The 19,846-nt window shown below is 52.0% G+C and overlaps 1 protein-coding gene across 2 annotated transcripts in view; it reads left to right on the top strand.

Annotated features, from left to right (window-relative positions):
* BTBD9 (BTB domain containing 9) overlaps positions 1 to 19,846 on the top strand; it is a 369,881-nt gene extending 350,035 nt beyond the window's left edge. For both annotated transcript variants that reach the window (XM_068960690.1, XM_068960691.1), the window contains 2 exons: positions 683 to 761; positions 19,276 to 19,846. In XM_068960690.1, coding sequence (XP_068816791.1) covers positions 683 to 761; positions 19,276 to 19,470 — 274 coding nt within the window. In that variant the 3' untranslated portion in view covers positions 19,471 to 19,846. The remainder of the gene's footprint in view (positions 1 to 682; positions 762 to 19,275) is intronic.

Genomic DNA, 19,846 nt, shown 5'->3' with positions numbered 1-19,846 from the left:
CTTGGCCTGCATGCCCTGCTTCAGCTCCTCCTCCAGGACCCTCCCAGGAAGTCCCTGTGCCCACCTGGGTGCGGCCATTCAGCCTACAGCCCTCTGAGGGCAGTCCCATCGCGGCCCTGTTGCTTCCTGAGCCCCGCCCACCTTGATCCCTCCCCCGTGTGGCCATCATGAGCCCCGCCCACCTTGATCCCTCCCCTGTGTGGCCATCATGAGCCCCGCCCGCCTTAATCCCTCCCCCGTGTGGCCATCATGAGCCCCGCCCACCTTGATCCCTCCCCTGTGTGGCCATCCTGAGCCCCGCCCGCCTTGATCCCTCCCCCGTGTGGCCATCATGAGCCCCGCCCGCCTTGATCCCTCCCCCGTGTGGCCATCATGAGCCCCGCCCGCCTTGATCCCTCCCCCGTGTGGCCATCATGAGCCCTGCCCGCCTTGATCCCTACCCCGTGTGGCCACAGTCTTGTCACTACGTGCAGGGTCTGCCTCTCATGCTTGCTTGTGTCGCCCCTTCACAGAAGGGCAGCACCTCCTGTGCTGAGATTGTGGGGCGCCGTGTACCCCTGTCCCCACTCCACACAGTGGGCGGAGACCCCCGCCCCCTCCACATCCTGGGCTCCACTGGGCCGAGCCGCCAGCAGGGTCACAGGATGGTGTAACCAAGCAGTGCTTATGTTTCTCCTCACAGGTCCTGGCAGTCGGTAACTTTTGAAAGACGTCCAGCATCCTTCATCCGAATCGTTGGAACACACAACACGGCAAACGAGGTAAGGGTCCCCTTTGGTGAAAGACACAGTGGTATTTCCTGCCATCTGGGTGATGCCTCGGCCCAAGTGAACTGGAGCTGTTCAGTGGCCTGTTGTTCAGACAGCTTGCTTGGTACAGGAAGGAGGAGCCCTGCTCTCTCACAGGGGAACTGTTGTTACCATTTCTGGGTGTCTGTTCACCACGAGTAGCAGGCAGCCCCTGCAGCTTCACTTCCTCCCCTGTGCAGAGACCTGGAGAGTCCTCTCCCCTCCCAGACGCCAGCTCTCTCAGGGTCCCTGGGCCCCGAGTGTGGTGTGTGAGGAACCCCAGCTCCACGGGGCAGCCAGGACGCACAGTTGCAGGTTTTCTCTGTCTGTCTACCCAGTCCTGCGCCAGCCTGCACATGGTGCTCATGGGCGAGCCTCTTCCTCCCTGGCCTGTTCCTCGCCTGGGCCTGGGCCTTGTTTCTGGGACAGCAGCTGTTCTTTTGGGCCATACCGTCTGGGTGTCCCTCCACCTGAGGAATTCATGAGGGAAGAGTGGGTGGGTTATTCTCTCAAGTTTGGGCTCCGGAGGCCAGGGTGGCCAGCAGGTGAGGTTCCTGGGCCTCAAACATGCTGTCTTCTCTGGCTGGAAATGACTCTGGAGGACGCAGTGGGTTCCTTCAGATGAGAGAGGGGTGGGCAGTGCCTGCAATGCCTTGAGGGCCCAAGGGAGGGCGATGTGAGCGACAGCACAGGACCCGAGTGCAAACCAGGACAGTGCCAGACCCCTGGGACTGCCTCCCCCAACAGCGTGCATCCCTCTGGGCTCCAAGAGCCACCTCGGGGCCCATTCACACCACTTAAGGTGAGAAGACGTCTGTTTCCATTTTGAGTGCAAAATAATCCATCTGTAAGTTAATTGCTTAGCCTCTGTTCCTCAGGTGGGCATAGAGTAAGCGCTGGCGGTGAGAGGTTGGAGTTGGCAGGTGGCCATGCCACAGGTCCATCTGCTCATCACGCTCTTGCTTTTACACAGTCAGATGTGCTTAGCGCACACCCTGAAGGCCTGACTGCTGGTTAAAGACCACAGTCGTAAGAAACAGTAAGGTTGGAGCTCAAGAGGTAAATGAAAGGCATAAAAATAGTAACCGTTCTGCAGTTTCACTCCTACGTAAACTTTCTCAGATCTGTACGGGACCAGTGTCCTAGGCTTGTGGCCAGGGCTGTTGCATGGGGCTCCCTACCCAGAAGGGGCTCTGTGCTTGGGGTTTAATGCTCTCCAGCATCTTCTTGAAATTCTTAGTAATCTTATCTTTGGATTTTCTTTTTAAGGGAAGAACATCCACCGGGGGCTCCCTGCAGGCCAGCCTTTGCTCCTTCTCCCTCCCTAGGAAGGGTTCTCAGCCACCCACCCTGACCCCTGGTGCCTGGACCCATGCAGCCTCCTCAGCCTGCCCTGTGACCACTGCCACTCCCACTGGGACCCCCACACATTTGTGAGGAGAGTCAGGATCTGGTGTGGGTCCCCTGTGCAAGTCACAGGATGGAGCCCTGTGTGCCCTGAGGATCTGCCCTGACCTAACACTGTCCCCCAAGCTGGAGCGAGCACAGCATCAAATAGCAGATGAAAACCCTGGGGCACGTCAGGAGAGACCCTGGGAGAACAGGAAAAGCTTTCTCTCTGCCTTTTGAAGGAGAGACGCTACATTTCCATTTTTCACTGAGCCCCACACGTTACACAGTGGGCCCTGGATCGTGCATTATTTGTCAGATGAGAGTTCTCCAAGGCACATCAAGGTGCTTCTGGTTCTTTGAAAAGCATTTTAAGCAGTGAAAATATTGTGATAACGTATATTCATTTTGCCTTTGTATTTATTTAGAATAAAAATGATACACGCCCACAATATATTTCTTGCAGAGAAGAGCTTAGAAACAGAAGCCTGGAACTTTTGCTTACCTTTTTATTTCAAAACAAACCTGAAAATTATAAAATAAAGAAGGCCATTGATAGTTTTTAAAGCGTAAAATTAATTCTAAACATCAGGTCATAAAAACACTTTTTTATTCTTTGAAGATGTAACAGAAGTATAAATTTGAATCTGCATTTTAATAGATATTTGAGCTCCAAACAAAACATCATACTTTTAAAATTTTACCAATAATTCTCAATTTTTCTAACCACTTAAATTACATGTATATTACTAAATTAGAAAACAATTTGAACGTATCTTTACTTAATAGTATATAAAGCTAAAATTAAATATTTTTATTTGCAATCCCTTGTTTCTTATATAATGCATTTTTTAAAGGCCATTTTATTTTCGTTAGTTACTGAATGGGACTTTGTAATTGTCATTTAACAGTAGAAGAAATTCTTAAGTCAGAGAAGGCTGAGAAGCACTGGAGCAAGTCAGATCAGGGTCTCCTTCCAGGTCTTGACCCCAAGGCCCTAACCTCAGTGACCAGAGGAATAATTTCCCCTTACAGAACTCAAAACCTGGCATGCCAGATCTCTCCCCGATGAGTTTACAAAAATATCTGCAAGGAGCCCCAGCTACTTGGGACCTGCCAGTTTGGAGACTGGAGTCCCCAGTTTGAATGGGTTGACTTAGGTCACTAATTAAGTGGTGACCCCGTTATATCTGGCTGATGAGCAACTTGCTCAGCTGCTGCTTTATCGAGTAAGATATTGATCAGGAAGAAAAACCTCAGTGTGGTGTTGCCAACCTGGGAACATCTCAAATCATAAAATAAACAATGACCGGGATCATAAGGCAAGATCCATAAACTGTGTCATTCTCAGGGCAAACAAGAAGGCACAAGAGTTGATTTCACGGAGTATCAGGAATGTAGCACGGCCTCAAAGAGAACGTTCTTTATTGCAGCATACCGGTATTGGGCGTCATATCCCCCTCCTTGGAGATGGGCAGGAATGTGTGCAGAGTCAGAGGAGTGAGGGAAGGAGGGTGACTGGGGAGGGTCGGTCAGGACTCCTCGGGGGACTTTGATGGCACAGCCAGTAGGGAAAGCAGGCAGGGGTCCAGGACAAGCCTGGTCCCGAGTCCCATGTAGCCAGAACCACGCCATGAGAAGACAGGGGTCAGGGCGCCTCTTCCTTACAGTGGAGGACGGGGTGGAAGGCAGGCCAGGATTCTTTAGTCTGTCCTGGCTTATCTGCCAAGGGGCATCAGTAGCCTGCATTGACTCAGAGCCAGGACCTGTTTCCCTTTAGATAGTGAATGTTAGCAGCCCACAGACTGTGTGAATTTCAAGAAGTATAGGTGGAGTTGGTTTCTATCATGAGAGGTAAGATGGTGTATGCAGACAGGGAAAGAAGCATGCCAGTTCTCCCAGGTAAAACTGTTTGCTGCAGGCGCTGCCCTGTGCGGAGAGGGTGTCAGAGCAGAGCCAGGCGGGGAAGTGCGGCTTAGCACCCCTGTGAGTTGAAGAGCATTCGGCAGGAGGGCAGGCTGTCTGGGCAGAAGGTGGGAAGGTGGCGCGTGTACGTGGCTGTACCTGCTGGCAACTCCGGGGATGTGGCAACAGAAAGGGTCCAGAGCTAAAGTACTTGGGGATTTCTTGCCTGACGTGGCCACGTGTCTGTGTTGCTCTAGTTAGCCCAGCTTCTCCGCACTAGGCTCAACATCTGGCTGCAAGCTGATTCCCGCCCCCACCCCCACCCCAACCCCAACCCCTCCACCAGGGCCAGCTCTCGGGTGATGGCCACCAGGCAGGCTGCAGGCATTCAGATTTCCTGATCACCTGTTCAGGCACGCTTCTGGTTTCCTCAGCATTTCATGCCTCTTCTTTGGGAAACACATGTCTGCTGCTGGCATCTGTCTCTCATCTTCCTTTGTGAGCACCAGGCAATGAATTCATTTAATTTTTTAGCTACATTTACAACTTCTGTCAATAAATTCCCTTAATGTTTACCTGTCGAAGACAGCACCACTTGGCTCCAGTGACCTCCTGCTCCTTGTCTGCTCAGCATTTCCTTGTCGTCTATCTCAACTTCTCAGAACCTTTTTCCTTTCATTGCCCACCAGGAAGCCTGTCATCTTGCCCCTCCTCCTTGGTTCTGCCCCTGGACATGCCCCTCCCTCTGCCACTCAGAGGCGGCTATCCCGTCCTCCTCTCAACGCTCAGCACTAGACAGCAGGCACATGTCGGTTTGTCTGTCAACGAGTCCCCCAACCTGCTCTCCTTCAGTTATTTTCATTCATCTGATTCCCCCTGGTGCCTAGAGCCGAAAAGGTCTCCCTGGCTTTTTCCTTCACCCCTTTCTACTGGTCTAGTCGCCAGTGCAGCTGCGTGGTCCTTCCAGCCCAGCTGCCTTGACTGCTGCCTGACTCAGAGCTACTTGGGAGGCAGACGTGGCTCTCCTGCCCGCAGGAGGTTAGAGACGGCCTTGTGGGCAGGACCACAAACATCCTGACGGATCTGAACTTTCCACTCATACCCATGCAGCAGCCGGGCTGGTTCTGATGTGGTGTCTCTCGCAAACCTTTCATTCACATTCAGCTGGGCACCGCAGAAAAGCAGCAAAGGCACACTGCTTCGTCCTTAAGGAGGCTGTCGGTCTGCCAGCCTGTTTCTTCTTATGCCTGTTTCACTTATGCGCGTTTCTTATTTTGACTTTGATGAAGGCTGGTTGGAGAGCAGGTTGTGGAGTGATTTTTCAGGAGGTAGAGACCTCAGGGGCATAAGCAGCCCCACGGGCTAGAAAGGATTTATAGGAAAAGCTTCCTTTCTGCAATATGGAACGACCAAGTTCCTGCTCACAAGAACCCACAGGAAAGAAAGCCTTTGCCGAGTCAGTAACAGAGAGTGAGAACGAGGTGGACAGTCTGTAGGCAGCTCTCAGGGCTCCAGTTATGTGTTGAATATATGTAGCTGAGGAAAGAGGCTGTGTGGTAATTTTTTTCCTAGGTCCCGGCCCTAACTTGGGCCCGGCACGTGTGCGCACAGAGTACCTGCTTCCTGAGTGAGCGGATGAATGGTTCAGTCTGTCCATCCATCGCTCCCTCTCCCCATCAGGCAGCCAAATAAGGGAAAAGGTTCAGTGAAACAACTTCTCATCCCCACAGTCCATGGGGATGAACATCGCAGCGTATCCAAAGATAGAAGCCAGCACAGAAGAATCCGTGTAGTGGGGTAACATTCGTACAGATGTCAGAAACTAAGCTATGACATCTAAGGATGTGCACACAGAAGAGAAGTGATTGTTATTAAAGGCAGGCTGTGGTTTTAATAGCAAGGCAGGGGCTCAGATCAGGAAGGGACCATACAGTGCTGGCAGTGTTTCTGGTTCTTGACCCGCGTGCGGTTTACATAGCTGGAGTTCACTATATAGTCATTCAACAAGCTGTACATTGGAATTTTATGCACCTTTTAGTGCATAGTTTTCACAGTAAAAAATGTTCTGTTTTAAGCAAAAGGGATAAATTGATGAAGAAACCAAAGCTGAACAATGTTAAGTGATTTGTAAGAGTTTGAATTCAGGCAGTTTGGCTCTCAACATCCAGGGTGCTCTGTCTCCCAAAAAGGTATAATGTTGGGTTGGCCAAAAAAGCTCACTCAGCTTCCCCATGACTTTAGCAGTGCTCATTTGTCTCTCACTCCATTCAGAACAGTTTGGTTAGATTTCATTGTGACAGCTGTCATGTCAGCGAGCATTTCAAAAAGTTTATCAAAATTGTGTAACCATTTTTGTGTAAGCATTTTAATATTGAAGATGAAAGAAAAAAGCAACATTTTTGGCATATTATGCTCTATTATTTCAAGAAAGGTAAAAAGACAGCTGAAGCATGAGAGAAGATTTGTGCAGTGTGTGGAGAAGGCGCTGTGACTGAACAGATGTGCCAGACGTGGCTTGTGAAGTTTCTCGCTGGATGATGCTCCATGGTCAAGTAGACCCGTTGAAGTTGACAGCAATCAAATTGAGACATTAATTGAGAACAGTCAATGTTATACCACGAGAGATAGCTGGCATACTCAAAATATCCAAATCAAGCATTGAAAATCATTTGCACCAGTTTGGTTATATTCCTTGCTTTGATGTTTGGGTTCCACATAAGTTAAGTGAAAAAAACTGTCTTGACCTTATTTCCGCATGTGATTCTCTATTTTAATGTAATGAAAACATTTTGTTTTTAAAACAAATTGTGACAGGCGGTGAAAAGTGGATACTGTACAATAATGTGGAACAGAAGAGCTTATGGGCAAATGAAATGAATCACTGCCAACCAAAGGCCGGTCTTCATCCAAAGAAGGTGAAGTTATGCATATGTTGGGATTGGAAGGGAGTCCTCTGTTGTGAGCCCCTTCCAGAAAAGGAGCTCATAATTAAACAGTTAATTCCAACAAATACAGCTCCCAGTTAGACCAACTGAAACCAGCACTCAATGAAAGGCGTCCAGAAGTAGTCAATAGGAAACACATTATCTTCCATCAGGACAAGCAAACCACAAGTCTCTTTAATGAACAGGCAAAAACTCATTGACTGGGGCGTCCTTGGCTGGAACATCCACTATACATACCAGATTTCTATTTATTTTGCCCTTTATAAAATTCTCTTAATGGAAAAAGTTTCAGTTCCCTAGAAGACTGTAAAAGATACCTGCAACAATTCTTTGCTCAAAAAGATTAAAAGTTTTGGGAAGGTGGAATTATGAAGTTGCCTGAAAAATGGCAGAAGGTAGTGGAACAAAACAGTGAACATGTTCACTAAAGTTCTTGGTGAAAATGCAAAATGTCTTGTATATTTACATAAAAACCTGAAGGAACTTTCTGGCCAACCCAATAAATAGTAAAGCCACAGAAAAGAGCCCAGCTCTGCCCTGGCTAGGCCATCAGATCAGATGTTGGTGAGCAGGTGGTTCCTGTGGGCAAGCTTTGTGCAGCCTGGGCTCAAACCAGGAGAGAAACCCAGGCAAGGGCCCTTCCCTAGAGGGGCTGTAGCTTCACCACCTGACAGAAGTCAACCCACAGGAAGAGCACCTGAACCTGGGCTGGGGGCGGGGGTGATGTGAAGCGCAGGAGCCTGAGCTCCTGCAGTTGGGCAGAGGCAGTGGCAGCAGGTGGGCACGGCCCTGGATGGGCAGACAGTGCTGAGGCTGTGCAGTGGAGGCTTTGGGAGGGTGGAGGGTGCAGATTCCTCCCGGCCCCTGGGAACCAGCTGCAGGAGGGTCCACACTGCCGACACCAGCAGGGTGGAGAGTCTGTAAGTGGCTGCTTGAGCTGCCCTCCAGGACCAGTCAGCACCGAGCCTGGAGTGAGGCAGAATTTATTTACAGCCTCTGTCGGGCCCGTGAGTGGCTGTGGGCTCCCAGTGCCATCCTTGTTCCCATAGCAGCATGTGGCTCTAGTGAAGAAAAAAACAAAAAGAAGGAAACAGATTCTGGTTTTGTTTTTTTTTTTTAAAAAAGGCTCCCTCCTGGCCTGGTGACAATTCAGTTCAGTCGCTCAATCGTGTCCAGCTCTTTGTGACCTTATGGACTGCAGCATGCCAGTCTTCCCTGTCCATCATGAACTCCCGGAGCCTACTCAAACTCAAGTCCATCAAGTCAGTGATGCCGGTGACAATTATTTCTCAGGCCCTGCCCCCCGGTTCTGGTCACTCCCTCGAGGATTCCCTCCCAGGCAGCATCCGCCAAAGGATGCCGTCTGAGAAACAGCCTCAACACACAGGGCAGGGAGGTGGGGGATGCCCAGGAGGGGAGAGAAATGGGAAGGAAAGAAGGGGGTCCCTTTTCCAGTGTGAACCAGGAGACCTCAGCGTTGGTGCCAGCCTTGCCCCCAACCAGCTTGGGGGGCAATATCACCTGGAAATATCACCTCACCTCCCTGACTCTCAGGACACTTGTCTTTAAAATAAGGAGAGTGGACTAGATCTTAAAGGGTCCTTCCCAGTGAGACAGAAGAAAAAAATCAGAAAAATACTTAATTTATAGTACAATTATACAAGACCTTTCATAGACATCTTTATATTTAAATGTCTTTTAGGAAAGATTTTATTGGAAAACAAAGGAAAGTGACACAACAGTGAGTGCATCATTGTTGCAAATGCTCCACAAGCCTTATGGCCGTTGCAGTGGAGCAGTTCAGCTCCAAAGGCCCAGCCTGGGAGGGTGCCTGCAGTGCCTGAGCAGGGGGGGCTGGGGGCCACTGGGCGGCGAGATGGACGAAGACGCCAGGTCGTGAGCATGACGTCCAGCCGTGCCTTGCTGCAGAGCCAGTGGTGAGGAGTCAGGCCTGAGATCTCCATGGAGCCGATGCTCTTCAAGACAGAGCAGATACATCTGGATGAAGTGAACAACTGCCCTGGGCGGTAGGGCCTCTAGAGCAGCCTCTAGGGGAGAGCGGAGGGCCCCAGTAAGGCCGTGTCTGCCAGTTCCCCATTTCTCCTTTTTTGCCTTAGTTTCCCAGATTAATTAAGAGAAAGAATCTCTCTCCTGGGAGCTCTGGAGTACGCACACAGGAAAACCAGAGGTCAGGGATTCCAGGGCTGCCAGAGGTGACATGTTTTGGAAAGGCTTTTCTCCAGAACCTTCCAGGCAGTAGAGTTCCAGATACTTGTGAGTGCCTGGGCTTATGGGAAGATGGCAAAGTGACATTGGAAAGTTAAAAAAAGCCATTGCCATATAGAAGCAGTGTCATCAAGAAGCTTACTCTCATGCCTAGTAGGAATAAATACTTGTGCAAAACTATTCGGTATCCTATCACCCCAAAGCAATGCTAAAAAGTTGTTGCTCACAACCTGGAAATATCTTGCTATGAAATGGGAGAAATATAGCAAGAAATATCTTGCTATAACTGGTCTAACTGAAAACCATGTTTTGGGCTGTTCAGATGTACATACATGATACTCTGATTTTAAAGTGCCATGTTTTATTGGAAATACTTGGTCTTCATTTTTAAGGGAACAAAGATAAAACATCTCTATAGTCTAGACAGACTTGGAACTTCTGTTCCTGAGACAAGTGTAAGAAGATGTAATTGTCAGCATCACCAAGCTCAGTAGGGTTTGCTGAGCACTGAGTGTGTGCCATGCTGCCATACACACGTTGCGAAAGGAGAGAGGAAGTCTTCAGGGTGTGTAATTCAGAAGCCAGATCTCTGTGTCTGACTTACGGGCAGACAGCATTGAGAGGTAGGTGTCTACTTATAAAGATACGTCACCTCGTAAATGTAAGTTGCAAGCTTGGCTCAGAAATCCTATTTGTATTGGTTGGTATGAAAGAAGTCTGTGAAAATTACTCAAGAGAAGCCTGAAAAGCAAGGTAGAGTCATTGATCAACATTTATTAAATTTTCCTGATTTCTGCTACAGTTCACAGTGGGTTCTGCTACAGTTCACAAGTGGACTCTTAGGCCAACTTTGGAAAATTAACAGAGGCCTCTCTCTGCTTTTAAAAGCCTTGGGGACCTCCCCAGGGGAACAGTGGATAAGAATCCACCTGCCAGTTTAGGGGACAGAGGTTCAGTCCCTGGTCCAGGAAGATTCCACCTGCTGCAGAGCAACTAGGCACGCGAGCCACAACTGCTGAGCCTGCTCTCCAGCTCCCGCACCCCACAGAAGAGAAGCTGCCAACTGCAGCGAGGAGCCCTGCGTGCCATAACTACAGAAAGTCCATGCACAGCACCAAAGACTCAGTACAGCCAAGTAAATATTAAAATTTTTTTTAAATGTCAGGGGAAATGGCGTTTGTTAAAATGTCTCAAAAAAAGAAAGAAAAAAAACCACCTTGAAGACATGTTGAACAGAGTGCTTGGGGAATCACTGTAATGAAAAGCAGCAAAGAGTGGCCAACAAAGGAATTCCCTGGTTCACCAAGGAGGGGCCACACATACGTGTGCAGCCTCTCCAGGGCTCCCAGAGAAAAGAGGACCCCAGACTGTCCCCAGCATGTCGAGAATTACAGCTCCCAGAGAGGAAAGGAAAGAGATAATAAACAGCAGCCACAAAAAAGGACACGCGGATGGTGACTTGGGCTGTGTCAGCCTCATACACACGACTACATTCCAGATTAACCAGCTTCTCCCGGGGGACAGATCCAGAGGCCTCCAAGCTGGTTTAGCAAAGGTGCCCCTTCGTGAGCAGCAGCCATCAAACTGCTAATGGGAGGCCTGACTCCTGAAAAGGGGAGGGAGGGTGACTGGGCGACGGGGATAATGGTTCTGCATAAATCCGAGCACAGCTCTGCGCCTCATTCACTTTGTCACAGCTTTTCCAAGGGCGGGGGTCGCAGTCTTGAGAAGGTTCAGAGGAAAGAAATGGAATCACACAAGCTTCTGAGTGAAAAGACACTCAGGACCTGGCTGTTCCTCTGAGAGGGAGGCCCCAGGTATGGCGGGACAGGTCCCTCGTGGCACTGACAACTCCGGGCAACAGAGACCCTGCAGTGTCTGCTTGAGGAGAGCACAGCGTCCCCATGTGCCCACTGGCACACCTCTGCTGCTGGTGCCTGGGGACCTGGGGTCCTAAGGGAAGAGCCCCGGCCTTGAGCCAGACGGTGGCAGTGAGTGTGGACACCATGATGCTTACCGCCTCTGTGGCGTCCGGTGTCGGCTTCCCACCGTTGCCGTGCGGGCTCAAGGCTGGTGGGTTGAATTATTGACTGAGACCGCTGAGCCAGCACATTGTACAGAGGGGGGCGGTGAGGCCCAGGCCTTCATCTGGATGTCCTCCCTGTGCCTTCTGCCCAGGGCCACTCCCGCCCTGGCTTCGAGGCTGGGTTTTGCACACCTTCCTCCCAACCTTCAGGCAGGGTCACACTCACAGGTTGTGTCTTTCTGCTCACTCGCTGCCCCGTTGTCTGAGGGAGGAGCTGTCCTGGCACCCAGAGGGCACAGGAGCAGGAGTGACCCCGCCCCGAGGTGCACCCCCTCCTGCTCCTGGGCTGCGTCCCTCTGCGTGGGGTCCTGACAGCGGGGGCTGCGTGGCCTGGCCAGCGTTCGTGCTCAGTGAGGTCACTGAGGTTTGAAAAACAAGCCGTGGAAGGACGATCAGAGGCCGAGTCCAGGTCTGGTGCTCGGGAGCCTGGGGGCACCACGGTCCTCCCAGGGGGACTCCAGCCTCTGTCCTCCTAGGGGGGACCCCAGCCTCTGTCTTCCCGGGGGGGGGGGTCTCCAGCCTCTGTCTTCCCGGGGGGTCCCCAGCCTCTTTCCTCCCGGGGGGTCACCCAGCCCTGTCTCCCCAGGGGAGTCCCCAGCCTCTGTCCTCCCCGGGTTACCCAGCCTCTGTCCCCCCGGGGGAGGGTCTCCAGCCTCTGTCCTCCTGGGGGGTCCCTAGCTTCTGTTCTCCCAGGGGTCCCCAGCCTCTGTCTTCCCAAGGGGGTTCTCTGTCAGTCTTACCAAGCCTGTTAACCAGGTGCTGTAGTTTATCCTTTTAAAATGCTTCTTTCCTGATTGTCCCACATTGCTGTGTTCTACCTCAGAGGATTTCAAGTTTAAGGGTTTGCTGTCATCTGCTTGCTTTCTTCAGACCCTTGTATTATTTGTCACCACAAACATATTCCTTTTGTGATATTTTTAATTGAAGCAACACTTAAGTGTTTAAGTGTCTCCTCTGTCCAGAGGCCCTGGCTGCCCGCCCGGGTCCAGGCCAGGCCCCCAGCAAGCCCTCTGAGGCACAGCCTCTTGCTCCACCGTCCCTGCAGCCCACCTCCTCAGCTCCCTTCCTGTGCCATCATGTGGGGCTGGGGCGCCCACAGGGGACCCCTCTGACCAGACCTGCCTCATCCTTCCAGGCCCAGCTCTGGAGGCCTGCCCCGCCCCACACCCTCCTGGCTCCCTGCATGGTCAGAGCCTGTCCTCACTCAGCGCCGGGTGCGCCCTCCCAGGGGCCAGGACTCACCGGAGGGGTACAGGAGGTGCCTCAGTTTGGGGTGACCGCGTGCGTGCACTCGGACCTCCTGAGCCCCGTGGACCCCTCTCCCGTTTGGGTCCCGACCACCCCCGGTGTCCGGCACCCCCCGCCCCCTAGCCTGGCACCTGGGGGTGCCGATCCCGCCCCACTCGCCGCCGTGAGCCCGCTGGCTCCGTCCCCGCTCCCCCCTCTACCTCTGCACGCGTCTTTCTGTTTGTAAAACACCCATTGAGTTTGTGACTGTATAGCTGTTTCTTGTGTGTTGCCTAAGAGTCGGCAGAACCCGCTGGGTGCTGGAGATGCTCAGGAGCCCCCATCAGAGTTAGTTGGTCCCTTGGTGACACCCTGGGACTCCAGGGTCACAGCCTGAAGCGCAGCTCTGACCGGCCCTGGTTCCTCATGGTCGCTGTGGAGACTCCGCCAGGCAGGCCTCGGGGGCTCCGGTTCCCCGACTCAGGGCAGAGCCTGCACTGAGCTCCGCACGGTCAGGGAAACGAGTGGGCCTGATTCCCGGGAGCCGCCACCGGACGCTGAACCGGCCCCATTGGGTGTGTTGAGAATGACAGCCATTTGCATTACTCTTTCAGAACAGGTAGGTGGGTGGGCTAGAGACAGTTCAGTCTCGCAGGTAGAGAGAAGCTCTAGACCGTCCTCCCGGCTTCTCGCGCCCGGCGCCCCCAGGCCAGTGCCGCCCACGGGCCCCTTCCTCAGGTGGCGGCCAGGCAGGCAGCGGCCGCCGCGGTCTTCTTTACTTTTCACTTCCGAGTTTTTACTGGTTTGTTGATTCCTGTGTGAGGCCCTGAGCGGGAGAAAGGAGAGCCACGCCTGGGTCCTTGAGTCGGACGGGAACTGACAGCTCAGGGCGCGGGCGGGAGGAGGAGCCCCAGCCCCGCAGGCGGCCCAGGAGCGGAGAGACCGAAGGGAGGCCGCGAGGGCGCGGAGGGAAAGCCCGCCGCCTGGGGCTGGCGACGGCCGGGCAGCGCCGGGCAGCCTGGGGGTGCCGCCAGGGGGACGCCTCCTGCAGGGAGCGGGGTGGGGCACGCGGGGCTCGCGTCAGAACCGGGCGGCATCGCAAAGCCCGTTCAGAGCGGCGGAGCCACGGGCACCGGGGAAGACTCGGTCGTGTTGAGAAACAGAAGGATGTGTGTTCGCTTGCAGGGAGGTCTGAGAGAGGACCCACTGATGGGGCGGGGGTGTTACGGAAGCAGAGGTGTGTTCTGGGGGGTCATCTCCACGGCTCCATCATGTCTTTGCTCATAAAGCAAGAGACTGTCAGTTACCCACTAGGAAATGGTTCTGTCACTTCAGAAGCTAGAAGAATGTGGAGCTGATGGAGAGTAGATTAATAGTTGCTTAGAAGAGGATTTTCAGATTGACCCCAGGTAGCTCAGGTAAGAGCCAGTGGCCCTGTAGACAGTTTTTAAATCCCCTGAAAAGGCCCTCCCATCAGGCTGCTGACAGGTAAGCACCTGCCAACGGGCCCACGTCGGTAGATTTGCTCAGGGAAAAAAAAAAGGGAGAAAGAAAAAGGAAGGAGAGAACTGGGCGCTGATCCCGGGCAGCGACGGCCGCAGGGGTCCACAGGAGTCAGCCCCAGCCTGAGCTCTAGAGAGAGATGGGGGCTCATGGTGAGAAGAAGCAGGCTCTGCTGCACAGAGAGCCCGGCCCAGTCAGTCCCACGCTAGAGTCTGAGAGGCAGGACTTGAAACAGTGGTAGACAAATGAATTGAAGTGGGAATATGGAAAAAAATAGTGATGCAGGGAGGTAAGCGCGGAATTTATATTTTAAGTATAATTTCCTGGTTGATATTACATTTGTCTTCTCCTCTGTGAACCTGATTGTGCAGGAGAGTGCACGTGTATGCGTACATTGTGGATGTGTGTCTGCACATGGTGTGGATGTGTGTGGTGTGTGTGTGCACAGTGCGTGTATGCACAGTGCGTGTGTGCACAGTGCGTGTGCTTGAGCTGTGAGGTCACAGAGCTCCCAGAAGGGGCAGCCCCACCCCCAGCTCTCTGCACCCCTGAGCCCCCTGCAGTCTCCTCCGCCTGGTCCTTCCTCAGGGAGGGTGGCCCATGGCCAGCCTGGCCTGCTTCCTGCCTACTCCCAGAACTCCAGTGCGCCTCCTCTACAGCCCAGCCTTTATCTAGGACTCAGGAAGCAGGCCAGATCCAAGTTCAGTGGCTCCTCTCTAGCCAGTAGGCCCCTCAGAAGGAAAGGGTGCCCCCAACCCAAGCAGAGTGAGGCTTGAGCTCTCTGGGAACATGGGGTGGCCAGGGCTGGGAGTCTGTGCCATCTCTCACGGCTGTCCACACAGGCCCAGGCACCGGCAGTCCTTTCCAAGCAATCACTGCACGCTGGTTACACGCTTCTATAAATCAGTGACAGCTTGACTACAGCTCGCATCGTCTTATATCTAGGACCCTGGGCTGCTTTAGAAGTCTGGAGACCCAAGGGAGCAAATCCGCGGGGTGCGGTAGCACGGTGTGAGAACCAGGCCCTGCAGGCGTTTGTGAAGGACGCTGTGGTTCTAGCAGCGGGTCTTCTGTCTCCTGGTTCCCCAGCCATGGTGACCTCTGGCTCCCTCAGCCTCAGCTCCTGTCCTGTTACTGGCCCAGCGCACCAGTGTCTCCAAGGCTGTCCGGTGCCGTCAGGCCCCTCCATAACTGGCGCTCACCCCTAAATCCCACTCCAGCTTTCTGCTCCAGAGCCTCACCCACCACACTGTCACCTCTCCGCACAGCTGGCTGCTTGAAACTTCTCAGACATCGCTTGGCTGGCTGTCTCCTCCCCAGCGTCTTTCCCCATTATTATTCCCCTTGCCCGGAACACGTCTAACCCTGTAATGTTCTGGCCTTCCCTCCAAGTCTGTTAAGTTCTGTTTTGTTTTAATTTTATTGAGGTACAGTTGATTCGCAATGCTGTGCTAATTTCTTATGAACAGCAGAATGACTCCAGTTGTATACATACGTATATATACCCATCTTCTCATATCCTTTTCCCTTGTGGTTTGTCGGATGCTGAACACGGCTCCGCGCTGTAGAGTAGCACCTTGCTGTGTACTGCTCTGCTCTTTGCTCCTGCTCACCCAGAACTCTCAGCCCTCCCCACCCCTGCCTCTCCTCTCCTCCCTAGGCAGCCACAAGTCTGTTCTCTCTGAGTCTGGTTTTGTTTCATAGATATGTTGATTTGTATATTTTGGATTCCACATGTAAGGGATACCATGTGGTATCCCTCTCTTCCTGGCCTGCTTTACTTAGGCTGTTAATCTCTAGATCCATGTTGCTACAGATCTGCCTGTAGATTGTGGTGGGGTGGGAGGGGGCAGCCACATGGCTTGCAGGATCTTAGTTCCTTGACCAGGGATCACACCTGCACCCTCAGCAGTGACAGTGTGGAGCCCTAACCACTTGGCTGCCAGGGGCTCCTGCTTGTCACCTTTTAAAAGGGCTCTCCTGAGGGCTTAGTCTCCTAAGTTCTGTGAGCAATGGCCTTCAAACAAGTTGTTTTTATTGTTGTTGCTCCGTTGTGTCCACTCTTTGCAACCCCATGGGCTGCAGCATGTCAGGCTTCCCTGTCCTTCACTATCTCCCAGAGTTTTCTCAAACTCCTGTCCATTGAGTTGATGATGCCATCCAACCATCTCATCCTTTGTTGCCCTCTTCTCCTCCTGCCCTCAACCTTTCCCAGCATCACAGTCTTTTCCAGTGAGTCAGCTCTTCGTATCAGGTGGCCAAAGTATTGGAGCATCATCATCAGTCCTTCCAGTGAATATTCAGGACTGATTTCCTTTTCAGTTGACTGGTTTGATCTCCTTGCTGTCCAAGGGACTCTCAAGAGTCTTCTCCAGCACCACAGTTTGAAAGCATTAATTCTTTGGTGCTCAGCCTTCTTAATGGCCCAACTCTCACATCCATACATGACTACTGGAGAAACCATAATTTTGACTATATGGACCTTTATTGGCAAAGTGATATCTCTGCTTTTTAATACACTAAGTTTGTCATAGCTTTTCTCACAAGGAGCAAGCATCTTTTAATTTCACAGTGGCAATCACTGTCCACAGTGATTTTGGAGTCCAAGAAAATAAAGTACCTCACTGTTTCCATTTTTTCCCCTTCTATTTGCCATGAAGTGATGGGACCAGATGCCATGATCTTAGTTTTTAATGTTGAGTTTTAAGCCAGCTTTTCCACTTCCCTCTTTCACCTTCCATCAAGAAGCTCTTCAGTTCTTCACTTTCTGCTCTAAGGGTGGTGTCATTTGCATGTCTGAAGTTATTGATATTTCTCCCAGCGACCTGGATTCCAGCTTGTGATTCATCCAGGCCAGCATTTTGTAGGATGTATTCTGCATATAAGTTAAATAAGCAGGGTGACAATATACAGCCCTGATGTACTCCTTTCCCAGTTTGGAATCAGTTCATTGTTCCACATCCGGTTCTGACTGTTGCTTCTTGACCAGCACACAGATTTCTCAGGAGGCAGGTAAGGTGGTCTGGTATTCCCATCTCTTGAAGAATTTCCCACAGTTTATTGTGATCCACACAGTCAAAGGCTTTAGCATAGTCAGTAAAGCAGATGGTTTTCTGGAATTCCCTTGCTTTTTCTATGATCCAGTGGATGTTGGCAATTTGACCTCTGGTTCCTCTGCCTTTTCTCAGTCCATCTTGTACACCTGGACGTTCTTGGTTCACATATTGTTGAAGCCTAGCTTGAAGGATTTTGAGCATTACCTTGCTAGCTTGTGAAATGAGTGCAGTTGTGCAGTACTTTGAACATTCTTTGGCATTGCCCTTCTTTTGGATTGGAATGAAAATTGACCTTTTCCAGTCGTGTGGCCACTGCTGAGTTTTCTGAATTTGCTGGCATATTGAGTGCAGGACTTTAACAGCATCATCTTTTTAAGATTTGAAATAGTTCAGCTGGAATTCCATCACCTCCACTAGCTTTGTTCATAGTGATGCTTCCTAAGGCCTACTTGACTTCCCACTCCAGGATGTCTGGCCCTAGGTGAGTGACCACACCATCATGGTTATTCTAGTCATTAACACTTTCTTTGTACAGTTCTTCTGTCTGCATATCCCCTAAAAGAGCTTTGGGGAAAAAAGTATAATTTTTTGAACATTTTAAGTAAAACATTTGTTCATAAGTTTAAATATAATTATTTGTGTTAATATGATAAAGGAAAAAATAAACATTTTAAAAGGTGGAAGATGATGACTGATTATTAGGAATACATAGTTGATGACATGATTTACTAAGATAGATTTTAACCAACTCATTGAATTAAGGGACACCATATCTGAAAATAATTGGGGAATCATTCATGGGTTTTAGCCAGTGTATTTTGAGAATGTCTTCATAATTCTGGAAAAATTCCAGTTATGTTTAGAAGAATTACATGAGTCACATATACAGTTCAGTTCTAAATTCAGAACATCTCCCCCAGGCCACGCTTCCCCCACTTGGGGACCAGGAGCCGCCAGGGTCCTCACTTACGGTGGGGGTGCGTGCTTACCCAGGGCTTGGCATGCCCCAGTGGCACCCAGCAGGGCAGCTCAGGGCTGTGCTTTCCTCTCAGGATGTGGGCGAAGGTGTCAGGATTCAGTCACTTCTCAGGCAGTTTTGGAAAATACAAAATCTGAGGATCTGGAAATTGATTCCCAAGAAGCCAGCATGCTTCTTGGAAAGTAGATGTGTGTTCCCCAGACTGAAGACCCCACTGCAGAGAGTGTGATTCTGCTCTGCAGAGAGCTCAGGACAGGGAGCAGGGATCCCAGGAGGATATGGTCGTTACACACTGGAACAAAGACTTCCCGTGTGCGCTAGGGAAGGCCCCTCTGCAGACCCTGCTCTGAGGGGGGCTGCCCCTGCTGCCCCAGCTCATGCCCAACCGTCCCTCCTGCGCTGGACGTGAGGCTCCCGCCACCCCAGCCGTGCTGCATTTGCTCAAGGTCAGGGCCAAGGCTCACGCTTGCTCGCCGAGCTCTGTGCGGAACCCACCTGTCTGCCCAGTGGTGCTTCCTCAGTGAATCACACGAGAGTCACCCAGCATCTCCTGGGTACTGTGGGAGGCCCGCTCCTCCACCTGAGGGCATCTGCTCCCAGTTGGCCCAAGGCCTGTCAGGTTGAAGTTCCCTCCCCAGCGCTGCTGCCCAAAGGATGAATTCATACCAAGAACGTGTTCCTTCCTGAGGCCACGGCATGAGGTCAGCCGGCTCCCTGGTCCCTTGGAGATCCCCTGGGGTAGTGCCCTGCTGGACTTTATGGCAATACAATTCCCATGCCATACAACTCACTTATTTAAAGCATACAATTCATTGGTTTCTAGTATTTTCAGAGTCTTGCAGCCATCGCCACCACCATCAACCCCACTAGCTTCTAACCCAACTGCCTGAATTAGTTAAAGAGAAAGAAAAGCTCATGAGACCAAAGAAACCCAAAACAGAGAAGTGCGGTGGGAACATTTTCTAGGAATCCACACCACGCTGCCTGTAACTCTTAGACCATCAGCCCACTTACTTTTACCCTGAAACACGCTCCAGCCTTCTAGTTGCTCCCGTCTGCGCCTGCAGCAGGGGGCAGAGGACCCTCTCTAACTCCCCTGGGGACCGTGACCTGACTCGTCACAGCCTGGGTGGGACACTGGCCTGCACTCACCGCCTCTCCTCTCTCACAGGTGTTCCACTGCGTCCACTTTGAGTGTCCCGAGCAGCAGAGTGCCCAGAAGGACAGCAGCGATGAGCCCGGGACAGGGGGCGCCAGCGCGGCCGGGCAGCAGCTTGACCCCCACGCCCTGCAGGCCCCCAGCAGCAGCTCCCTGCCTTCCAGCCCGGGCTCCAACTCGCGCTCACCCAACCGGCAGCACCAATAAAGGAGGCGCACATGTGGAGTGACGCGGTGGCCAGGTGGCGCGGGAGCCGTGTCCCCCGCCCGAGCAGGGGTCCCTGTGGACTCCCCCCACACCCTCCCCCACAGGAGCAGGCCTGGCCGTGAAAAGGGACGCAGAACGGGTTTCCTCCCAAGGACACAAAGGGGCTGCTCTGTTCTCCTCAATTTGTTCAAATCAGGCTGGTCTCCAGAGGGAGAGAGTGGGTCTTCAGTCTTCATCAAGTCCTCCATTAACACCCTACCTCTCTAATCTAACCCGCAGAGGGCACAGAAGGAAGGAATAGGCAGGCCCGGGTCAGCAGACAGAAACGGCACGTGGACACGGGCCTGGAAGGGGTTGTGTTGGGCCTTCACCCAGA

The sequence above is a fragment of the Capricornis sumatraensis genome, chromosome 22 (assembly GCF_032405125.1).
Source record: "Capricornis sumatraensis isolate serow.1 chromosome 22, serow.2, whole genome shotgun sequence".
Lineage (NCBI taxonomy): Eukaryota > Metazoa > Chordata > Mammalia > Artiodactyla > Bovidae > Capricornis > Capricornis sumatraensis.
The sequence above is the reverse complement of the archived record's forward strand: the minus strand, read 5'-3'. Positions and strand labels throughout refer to the sequence as shown.